The sequence below is a fragment of the Eleginops maclovinus genome, chromosome 4 (genome assembly GCF_036324505.1).
Source record: "Eleginops maclovinus isolate JMC-PN-2008 ecotype Puerto Natales chromosome 4, JC_Emac_rtc_rv5, whole genome shotgun sequence".
Classification (NCBI taxonomy): domain Eukaryota; kingdom Metazoa; phylum Chordata; class Actinopteri; order Perciformes; family Eleginopidae; genus Eleginops; species Eleginops maclovinus.
In genome coordinates this window covers 10739227-10751488 of record NC_086352.1, presented here as the reverse complement: position 1 = coordinate 10751488, position 12262 = coordinate 10739227, and the positions used below count along the sequence as shown (strand labels likewise).

Here is a 12262-nt window from a genome sequence, read left to right as displayed (position 1 = left end):
ACAAGATAAAACTCCTTCATTCTCACCTTTCACAATGAAAGAGCTAGACGTAATATTCCCAGGAGAGTAATTCATATTTTGGTGTAGTTTATTTATCACAACCCAGTGTATGAAGTCCTCTGGAGCCACAGAACCCATGATTGAAAATGGAAAGGAAATTGCATTACAAATTTCTCACAAGACAGTGATGTCAATTTTTTGAAAATGGTCACATTCGAGATCCTAGAACAAGAGTGTTTGCTTTATTGCCAAATTGTTTTATGTCGGTTAAAAACTACTAATCGACCAATTGCCGCAGCCCAGGTTGACTGTTTCTAATTTTAGTCTTTGGACACACCCTTGGATACCAAAATAATGTGTTCACAGCCCAAGTTGTCATTTGTATGATTATGAAGCATTTCATAACGTTTACATACCATTAGCATTATAGTATATATCCATAAAACGGTTTTTATTTCTCTAAACATTCCCTCTGCACTACACAGAACATGAATATACATTAAGTGTGGTTCCTGATGCAGAGTCTTTCCTTGTTTCCTCTCATACATCACCGGTTTCTCCATTGCGTGAGCTTGAATGGCAGCATTATAGGAGCCTCCACTTGTGTTGAAGCACTATGAAGGAGGATGATGTCTTTGTTTGCCTCTCCAGCTAAAGGGAAGCAATTTGTGGTAATTTCGACCCCTGAACTCTCCTGCTGCTCTGTGCCTTTTTAAATGTCCACAATGAATGTTTAAACATGCCTCTGTGTGGTGTGTGTGCTGCTCTCCTCTCTAAGCCTCTTCAGCTCCACTTCAGTCTGGGCTTTTGTGTTTACAGTTTGCTAGTCGCTGTCGCTTTGTCACGTTATTATTTTTCAGTTGTCTGTCTATTGACCGAATGGCTAGGGTGAAATTTCCCTCAGTTGTGATGAATCATATATTGGAGCGCAGAGGGGGGCAGCTTTAACTCTGGAGCAGACCATAGCAAAAACAAGTGTGCATGTTCTGTATAATAAAGAAAATAAACCCCCCTTAACTTTAAACCAATCATAGCACATAGCAAATGTAAGTTGTTCTGTATGGCCGTGTACGGATATGATGCCATTCATGTTTTAAAGGAGACAATGTCATACAACTCATGTTTTGTCATTTATCAGTGAATGTTTTTCTATCAGTGTTTTTTATGTCACTTTGTTATTCTGTGGTCAAGGACAGATTTTAATTGAGAGTGATAATAATGCTGTGTATTACTTTCACTGACTAGGGCCAATTATGTGCTGGAGCTTGTTCAAATAAGCTGAATGGAATAAAAGTTATATCTTTTTGTTAATACCTTGTTTGATCATCAGCTGTTATGTGGAAACATTTAAAGGCAGATCTATGACACACAATTTAGAAACCACTGGTGCTACTCCGTGTTTAATAATAAAGATTGTGGAGGATAAAAAGTCTTTTCACTATAAGAGTTGTTTTTTTTTGGGATATGGGGAGGCAAATGTAAGCTAACCTCCCTAACATGTGGCTTTTAATTGGCAGTTCCTTATCAGTTAAATCATGACTAACCCCGTTTGGTTGTGTGTTACAGATAAAAGGACTGACAAGTCTGCGGTATCTGGCGCCATCAGACTCAAGATCAGCGTGGAGATGAAAGGAGAGGAGAACGTGGTTCCTCCTCACGGCCAGTACACCTGTTTACATGAGGTAACTTTCACTATATGAACCAAAATGAGCTTTCTCTCCGATACTCGATCATTATCTTTGGGGAGACATGTATTAAAAAGGTTGTTGTGATTACATCATAAAGCAAACTAACAGGATTTTGCAACAATCAATAGTTAGAGCTTTGTAAAAGACAATTTAAAAGTTGTGATAAGGGTCATTTAGTGCAGCGCTCCATCACCCTAACATGTTCTGTGTTATCTCCCAGAACCTGTTCCACTACCTGACGGAGGTGAAGAGCGGCGGCGTGGTGAAGATACCACAGGTGAAAGGGGACGAGGCGTGGAAGGTCTACTTTGACGACGTGTCTCAGGAGATAGTGGATGAGTTCGCCATGAGATACGGAGTGGAGTCCATCTATCAGGCTATGACGTGAGTACCACCCTGATCTATGGCCTTTTACCTCACCAATATTTCATTGTCTCATTGGGAAGAGTGGAGGGAAGAAGGAATGAGAGAAGGAGGAAAGAAGGAGAAGAGCAGTAGTAAAGATGTCTCCTCAGCAGAATCAGAGCTTTGGAGGACTATCGAGCTCCTGAGTTTGATTGATTAATTGCTGGTCTCATGGAAAAACTCCCAACCTGCCTCGGTCACATTGATCATGGACTCACATAAAGAGTCTCGTTTCCCTCTCTCCATCTCTCTGATCCTCAGTGACCCTGTCCATCCATTATGTTTCAATGTCTCTCTTCATTTCTTCACACAAACACCTCCACACACATACACTTCCACACACACACATGCATGCACAGACACACCACCTGAAACATTAAAAGCATTGAATATTGATCAAGGTCATGCAGGTTACCAGTGCAGAAGTCTGCATAATGCATCTCATTTTACATGACTTCCAGTAGACTAGTTGCTACTGCAGTTTTGATATAAGTACCATTGACCCAATTTGTATTCAGTGTCTATTCTGTCACACACTCTCCATCCGAAAGGAGTGTGCAGTTAATTTATTTTTGATTGATGATTCATACTGGTAGAACTGGTAGAATGGGAGGAGGAAACCCTCTTTATTTGTCACACATCCATGCTCACACACTGAAACTTATCTCTACTTTGGCCAGTTATTGTACAGCACCCGGGGAGTAATGGGGAATGGGAGGGGTCGGGGGGGGGGGGGGGAATCCGGTGCCTTGCTCACGGGCAACACTGCAGTGCCAAGGAGGAGAACTGGTACCTCTCCAAGTAGCAGTCCACACTCTATATTTTAGGTCTGTTCGGGGGCTTGAACCATCGAACCTTGCTGACTGACCCACTGCCGGATGTTGCAATGTGTTGTACTAACCCACCTGCTTCAAAGAAATACGTTTCACCTCAAGGCTTCTACCAAGTTCAGACAATAAGATCTACACTCCTATTAGAAAAAAAGCAATATGCTTAATTCTTCCAAACTAAATGTTATTTTTACTTGCTAAAGAATTAAGCCATTTTGGTAAAAGCCCAGCCCATTTATAATTCCCAATACAAACATTATGTGAACAGATTGTAGCACCAGATTAAAACCCCTTATCTTGTGTTCCTTGTTTGCTTATGACTTATCTTGCATTTACCCAATTCAGTTAGTACTTAATAGTAAATGACTACTTGCAGGATCCCATAATTGGGATCTCATGCAGATCTGCTGTTTAAAATAATTCTAATTGCACCACCAATCTGCACCTTTTCTTTTGGAATACACTTCTTGGAAGGTCCCAGTAGCTGAATGTGTAATTAACCGCTGCCTTCATAAATCAGACTCTAATTACACACAGATTGTGTTGGCAAATTGAATGAAAGGCGCAGCTCACATTTGTCTTTCATGTCCAGAAACCTATCCTCGTGTATTCCTCAGGTGAAGCAACACTGATAAATTGTGGTCTTTATATCATTGCCCTACACCAGTCTTTCTCAAAGAGTGGTCCGCGGTAGGGCCTACACTGTTAGCAGCATATACTAGTCCTGGAATTTGCCTTGGTTTGTCTCAAATTAAGAACAGTGGGATCAAATGTGTTCAGCAGGTTGTTGGATAACTAGTTAGATTCTGATTCTTTCCAACCGACCTGTGGCGTGTTTGATCCCCTCTTCTCTCCCGCTTTTCTGATCACAGTGAACATGACTCAACCTCATACATCTCACAGTAGCTCCATGCTTTATCTTCCCACTGACTCTGTAGGGCAAACATGTGATTTTGTTGAGCCACGTGAGGCAAATACCCTATTAATAGCCATTATGTCCATATAAGTAAGGAGTGGAACTGCTGCTATAACGACATGTATATGCAGGTTTATATATAAGTCTTAGAACAATGGATTATTGTGGTGCTGCTAACTGTTGCTAGGTGACAGACAGTTGTGTCAGTGTGACATGGTATTGCAGCATATGAGTGATTGCAGGCTTCTTTAAGTGCAGACAAGTGAAGCAGTAGTGAGGCTTTATGACCAGCTCCTCAGCTCCAGGTGATGCTTCAGGCTTGATTCTTGTTAAAGCTATGCGTTTCTCATATCAGCGCGTATTATGCTTCATCAGGAATTTATGAACGGCTCTACCTTTCCTTTTCCTTCATCACAGAACCTTGGCTCCCAGTCATTCCTGACTTGATGGCTGCATAAATCACAGCAGCTGTGAAAACTCCACTGTCCCTCCTGTGCCCGACACAGCATCCCCCAACACACACCCTCCCTCACTTTCGTTTTTGTTCAGTGCACTCTATCAGCACTCCCTTCCACTAACCCTCCTGTTTCTCATCATCTTTTTCTCATTTCTCCTAACCATCTGAAAGCGTAAAATGATATGTGAGTGTGTGCGCAGTACGTCTCAGCCTCTTGTGGAAACCGAGGCAGGGTAACACGAGGAGAAGGAACGCCTTCCTCTTGAGCTCAGGAGATACACCTCTAAAAGCACCATGGGAATTCAGCGGATGCCATCATCACTCTCCATGCATCACTCTCTTAGCTCCCCTAACCCCAAGTGCTCCTGGGTAATTTGGAGGCTGAAAGCAAAGTAATTAAATAGGCCTCCCGATGAAAACATGTTTTTGTTTATTTGTGTGTGTGTGTGTGTGTGTGTGTGTGTGTGTGTGTGTGTGTGTGTGTGTGTGTGTGTGTGTGTGTGTGTGTGTGTGTGTGTGTGTATGTGTGTGTGTGTGTGTGTGTGTGTGTGTGTGTGTGTGTGTGTGTGTGTGTGTGTGTGTGTGTGTGTGTAGGCTGCACTTTTGGAGGGGAGTAAATCTGTAATCATTACTCCACATACCGCTGCGCCTGGCCCTTCTCTAACACTTTGGCTTTATGAAGCAATAGCTCACTTATATAACTCACTGCAGGATGTTTCTAGTTTCAAATATCTGTGCTCCAGGCCCAACATCCAGCTTTACGATACTTATGGTCACCTCTAACTCGCGAACTATATATATATTTATGGAAAGATAAGACAAGATGCACATTTATTAACCCCCAGGTGGGAAATGTAAGTGTAATAGAAACACCAAAAATGTGAAAAAACACAGGGGAGGTACCGGGCAGATTTCACAGCCAAACGAAGACACTAAAAGTACAAATAACGACACAATAGAATACTGAGTATAATATATACATATGTACATAACATATACAGTATTTCCTCTAATATGTAATATACATTAAATATATGCAATCACCAATCAAAAATCCCTTGAAGAGGCAAGCACAACTTAACAGAATAAATAAATCCTCACTGTTAGTAAAATATAAGAAAAGTGAATGAACATATAAGGGAATTAAAATAGCAGTCAGGAATAAGCATTAGTACATTCTTAAGAAATCCAGTGTGTTTTATTATATAGCAACTCTATGTGAAATCCGATCAAATTGAATGTAATTTCAGTACGCTTGATGCAAAACTCAGCAGATTACAGTGGTTGCTATAGATTTAAGCAGGAGCATTAAACATGGTTTATTTATAAAGCCCAGCTGGCTTAAAGCTCTCAGGGATCTTTACTGTAAAAAGCATCCAGATGTTTAGTTGCTATAGGTCACACCGGAGGCTGATAAAGAAGCCCTCGCATTTATTTTTGTCATTATAAAAGTAAACGTACTGATTCTTGAACATGTCATTTTATGTGGGGTTTGAAGATGGCATCCATTCTTTATGTAGGTACCAGTGAATTATAATGTGGGAGGCTTTTCACATGGCTTGTGAAGCAGCAGTACGAAGTGTTAAAAGTAACATATGTTCTTCAGTGATGCAGAGATGCCTGTTTAAACCAGGCCTCTCAGGCTCCACTGCTTAATTACTGCTGGGTAGCGCTGTTACAGATGTGTGTCTTCGAGTGTAAGGAAAGATCATCGCAAATCGGGAGCGGCAAATTGTGCCTGTCTCATTGTGTGTGGTTTAAAGTTTGGGGAGTTAAAAGGGGCGCTGGAGAAACAAGATGCTTCTAAACTGAAGACATAAAGTCTGCAACATTTAAAGGCCTATGATTTAGCTTTTTCCTCTGGGAATGCTGACGTGTGTAATCTTTTAGCTCACTGCATCTTATCGAGGTTTAGTTTGTGTGGATTCACCTTAATGGAAAACAGTTGCTGTGCTTGGATGTGTCTAGATTGTATTTGTTACAGAATGAAACACACAACAAAGTTAAATGGTTCTCGGCAGAACTTACATTCATCTCCTGTGTTCCCCTGGATGTGAATATATCTCAGCCCCCACAGGGACCCTTGATTTACTACCAAACCTACATGCTCCACATTTTACTTGCAGCCTTATGTCCTTAATAGTATGGCTATACAGTTGATTTATAGCTTCATTTGCTCTAGATAGTCTTTGCAGGCCCCTCTATACTACATGAACAGGGCAGTGAACTACTTATGTTATACAACTTGTCCACCAGAGGAACATTAAAAGTGTGTTCACATTGGGAATTGGTAGGGCATCTATTCCACTGTAGAATGTCTTCTCACTTTCTTTTGTTACTGGGAAGCAAATAATATCATTTTGGGTATGGGTAATTTTTTTGCTATGTATTTCAAGGGACATTTTTTCATAGCTTTGAACTATGTTTTCTTTTAGTTCTGTGAGTTTTGAGGATTAGTGAAAAGTGTGTCTTTATTTCTTTGCTCTCTCTCGGGCAGCGTGACATTGTTGGGTCTCAAACTCCTCCACCCTATTTGGTTCAAACATGGCTACTTCACTGCTTCTTGTGCTATGTAAATGAATAGCTGTTTTTTTTCCTCTACAGGCACTTCTCCTGTCTGTCCGCCAAATACATGTGTCCCGGTGTGCCAGCAGTGATGAGCAACCTGCTCGCTAATATCAATGCCTACTTCGCCCACACCACCACCACCACCACAACCACTGCCTCCGCATCGGACCGATTTGCTGCCTCTAACTTTGGGGTAAGTGCACCTATTATTGTCTTTTAGTCTGACATCCACTGACATGACCGCAGTGATGTATAGTGAAATGGTGCTAAATGAAAATATGAGCTCTGTGGTCTCCAGATGGTCTTAAGTAACCTCTGCTGCTGTGTTATAGCCTCATATTGAACACTTGAAGTCAATTCTTTTTGTCATCCTTCTCATTTAGAGTTATTTGTCTACAGCAAGTTGTGCACAAATGTGCCAGTGCTTCAGATTGGACTTTTAATAAGCTAATGTTGTTAGGCATTAAATAATATTTCCAGGCAGGAAGCCGAGTCTGGCAATATATATAGCTAAACCCCTACATTTTGTTCCAGGAAGTAAAAATGAATCACTGCAAGCACAGCAAAGCTACCGACCACGCAGTGTTGTCAATTTGTAGACTGAGTGCTTTAGGTGTGGTGACTGAATCGTGATATTTTTCATCCTGACAGAGGGAGAAATTTGTCAAATTATTGGACCAGCTGCACAACTCACTGAGGATCGACCTCTCTAAATATCGGGTACGTAAGAACTCCTTGTTTGTTTGCTGGAATTGTGTTTGTTTCTGTGAATTGTTGTCAATTAAAACGAGAGATCATTTTTTTAAGTTGGATGTTTACAATTGTCTTAAGGACTACACTGACAGTAGGCCCTTTGTACAATAGATGACCATTTCGTCCCTATCTTTCACACGGCAGAGGCAGTTCACCTTAGCTGTACAAATCCAGGCAGCCATTTAGTATGGGTGTTTATAAATAAAGTCCTTTAAAAGTGACTGAACTTTTGACAGAAGTGCTGAAGTTTCTGCTACCTGATTGATTTGATAGGCTTCAAGGTTAATTCAACTCTGTTTACAGCACACTGTGTGCTTACTATATCTGGCTTGGAGCAGCAATCCATTTACCAATTGTTCTAAAAGCCAAATGTGTTTTCGTCCCCCTCCAAACGTGATTATTGACTGGATCTTCTTTCTTTCTTGTGCTCAGTTCACTGTGCATTTTAATGCATGCTTGCCCTATTTAAATTGTACAATTTAGTCACACAGGATGCATTTAAATGCCTTTAGGTTTTCTACTAAATATCCGGTTTAAGAAGTAAATGTCATAAGAGATGTGATGCTGTCATACCAATAATGACATTTGATAATGTCACATGACTCACATATGGGTTCATATTATTGTCTCCATAGGCTTAATGTCTTTGAAGACTTTGTGGTTTTAAGCTGCGATGATGAAGAGAGATTAGCGAATACTGTGATTTGACAAAACTGAAATTACAGAAAAACCCAGACATACCTCGTTTTATACATTATTGTTCAAGAAAAAACTAAAAAATGACTGAATTGATTATTGAATGAATGGATTGATCTATGACTATAAAGTGATTTTGCGATTTTTCAGCAGACTGTTGCCAGTGGTGTAGCAAGTCACATAAATATTGATAATCAGCCTTTAGGGTCGAGGGATCCATCTGCAGCTCAGGAAATACTGATCCTCAAGGTGTAATAAATAGCCCCTGTTGTTTGTATCCAGCTCTCTGTATGCTATGTTCGTTTATGAATTAGGGGTATTGGCCACCTTGTAAACATATGTAAACTAGGATATGTAGTCCTTTGTATTTGTAGTCAACACCACCTATGGATTGATTTGTTTTTGGCTATTACCATTATGAAAAAAACAAAATCCTGTTGTTCTACATTAATATGAAAATGGTCTCTTATGCTTTGCTTTATATGGAGGTGCTATACTGTATATTGTGATGGCTTTGCTGCAGTCATAGGCTCCATCATTAACGGCTAGCTACAAGACCATGCATACTGCAGCAAAAACAAGGTGGTGCACCGAGAGGAGTGGGGAGAGGGAAGTACAAACTCTATAAGCTACTGCTGCAATGAAGCAAAGAATAGCCAGAAGCTGTTTATCATTTTTAGACATAATTATTAGGGTCATTTATCCACATGAAAAAGGCACATTACATAATAAAGTTATATAAACAAGTGAATGCAGTTCTATAAAATAGCCCTGCAACAAACCCTATCTTTGTGAAGGTATCAGTCCAGCAGTTTGTATAAGTATATATGTATATATATATATACAGTATATAATTGTTTGTCTGTTTTACCTATGGTACAGTCATTTTCTTTGAAGTCTTAGCACTTTGTCAACCATTCTGGGAAAACATTTCTTCTATATAAACTTTAGTTTTATCCCCCACTGAGTTGGGTGATTGTAGCTGAATGATGAGCAGCAGGCGAGGTCTGCTAGCAGGCTCCACTGCGCTGCTGTATATGGAGAATTTTCTGGTTGACCTGGTACAGCCGCCTTTGATGTAAACTGTTGACTGTCACCATTTGAAGCATCAGCAGGCTACATGGTGTCTGTGTCTGCGAAGCTCTGCCATTTTGCACGGGCATGCATTACTTTTTTTTGTCGTCGGCTCCCTGATAGACAAACTGTACCTGCTTGATTCAAAAATGTACTTCACTGAAAGACAATATACCTAAAAAGCAATATGTAATTGTCAACAGACAACTGTCCAACTTCAAACGTAAATTTCCCAAGTAATATAATTGTTGGTGTAGTTGTTGCAAAGACATTCAGATCGCTTGTCGTTTTGCTAAGAGTGTGCAACAACTTTGGCGAATTTTCACACTATCAAGATAAAAGAATACATATCATATTATAAATAATTCCCATGCATGCTGCTAAAGTAATTGCAAACCACTTCTGTGGACAGCAGGGGCTCTCTTCATTTCTTGGGCTATGCACAGTGATTCCCTCCTTCCAATCTCTGCTGTTTTATCATTATAAAGCGCAATGTGCCAGCCAGATTTACTTCATAATGAGAAGGAAAAGCTAAAACTGCACCTATTTTCATTTCAATTAAAAAATGTAAATGAATAAAAATACACAGAAGAGTCAAATCAAATCACATTGTTCCCCTACCTCACCCAAGAAAATGACAAGAAGTGCCAATCAAACATGTTAATTAAATAACCTCCCCTGAAAATTGGGGAGGAAAGTGGAATTTATCTCCCAGGCCACTGAAGGATTCTCTGTATTCTTCTCAGGCAGATTGAAATCCTGACATACAGTACATAATCTCCCAGAGCAATCCCAGGAGAGCTAAGCCTATTAGTCACCACAGCCAGCCACAGACATTTTCCCAAATGTGAAGACATCCAAGATTCACCTTTAGCAGCCACACACACACACACACACACACACACACACACCTCCACACCTCTCTCCCCAGCTGGTGACTTACCATTGTGAACTGTAACTGAAATATGACCCTCTCACCATTTCATTTGACACAAAAGGCAACATGTCCTTGAGTGGGTGATTGCTTTAGTTCCCCTATTCTTTGCCCCGGCTTGCTGTGTGAAGCCACATGTGATTACAGAGACACACCCTGATGACAGCAGAGTCTTATGTCTATCTACAAAGTCGAAGAAAGAAAACGTGTGAAGAAAACAGCATACAGATGTGATGCATGAAAGAGAAACGAAAAGAGAGGACTTCAGGGAGGCAGAGATGGAGTCACAAATAGCGAGGAAGCGATACATTTGGACAAAATTGAGTTAGATGAAATCAACAGGGACAGTGAGTTGGAGGAGATGCGATTTGGACAAATAGGAAGAGAGTTGGATGCAAAGAGAAATTTATTTGGAAAGAGAGAAGAGGAAAAACACAGATAGCGACAGGAGGCCTGGTGGGTAGGAAACAGAGAATGTGGGAGAGGGTTAACTGAGGAGAGATGGCCTCCTTTATTTTCAGATGGCCTGGCTGTCTGGCGATGACATGTTCACTGAGAGCAGTCACAGAATATCACATTGGCTTCACCTGCCAGTACCGCTGCCCTGCTGCTCAGCCTTGTCAAGCCTGCCACAGACCAGTGGTTTCACTCACACACACACACACACACACACACACACACACACACACACACACACACACACACACACACACACACACACATGGCAGCCACACACATTTCCTTTTTTATAACCTTTACTTAGTTCATACTCTCTCCTGCCGCTATCCGACAGTAATAACATTCAGATATGGCTACTCACCGTATGGATTTCCCTATAATGTCATTCAGAGGGAGATTGAGTTTGCTTTTGTAAAATAGGGCGCTTGAATCAGCAGAGAGGGAACCGCGGTGCAGCTGCCACTTTACATTTTGCCACATATGCATTTCTTCGCTTTAAACTTTATTCTAACAGCGCTGATACACATTGACACCTTGTGTAGCCGGTCTTGTCCCAGCTGGGATTTGCACGTTTTTCCGGGTCGGACATAAACCCTCAGTATTCAGAGCACGCTGCGAGGGATTTGGGCTGATGGCTTAGTTTGGACAGTTTGATATAAAGTGATGTTGGTTCACTTAGCACCCCTGGGATGTGTGCACTATTGTCTTAGAAATGAAACTCTGTGCAGTATTACGGTGTGCCTTTAGAGAAAATGTTACTTAATGCAAAAACCTGCTTTGTTGCTTTATACAGTGCAGTAGTTCCTGCTGCCGCTGCAATAAAAGAACATTAAATATGTGTTCCATGCCGTAGCTCTAGCTCTAAGGCAGTATCGTGTCATATTAAGTTACATTGAGCTGTTAATGAGGCTGATAAAGAACCGACATTATACTTCTGGGATCACCTCAACTAGGTTGCTGTATAGCGACATGCACTCATACATATCAAATCTGCTATAAAGGCATACAACCAGCCTCTGTCATCCTCAAATGCCAGACAAATATCATTGTCTTTTTTGTTTGAGAAAATACTTGCTGAGAACAAAGCTGCATCTCCACAGTTGTTGGGTAATCTTCTTTTTTCTGTGCAGAGAAAAACCTGCATAATCAAACTTACCCTTTGAAATGTAAGACAGACAATGTATGAAGCCAGGTGAAAGAGACAGGCCTGTATCACCTTTCACAGAGAGTAGACGATAGGAAACCTCTGTGCCAACTCTGATGGAGGAAGACACAAATTATTGAAAGCGCAAAAAAAGTCACAAATGTGAATTCTGCTCCTACAATTACAAAACATAAATGTGGGTATTCATTGTTTAATGCACGTTCTTATATAAATACATGCATTACAACATGAGGTTTCATTGTATTCAAACCTCAAGAACTAATTCACTTTGACTGGAGTGTATAGATATGCCAGTAATGTCAGAATATCTAATATGC

At 40.7% G+C, this 12262-nt stretch overlaps 1 protein-coding gene across 1 annotated transcript in view; it reads left to right on the top strand.

Moving 5' to 3' along the window:
* LOC134863818 (protein unc-13 homolog C-like) overlaps positions 1 to 12262 on the top strand; it is a 93587-nt gene that overhangs the window by 30848 nt on the left and 50477 nt on the right. The window contains 4 exon segments of the mRNA XM_063882541.1: positions 1567 to 1682; positions 1909 to 2072; positions 6901 to 7057; positions 7516 to 7584. Coding sequence (XP_063738611.1) covers positions 1567 to 1682; positions 1909 to 2072; positions 6901 to 7057; positions 7516 to 7584 — 506 coding nt within the window.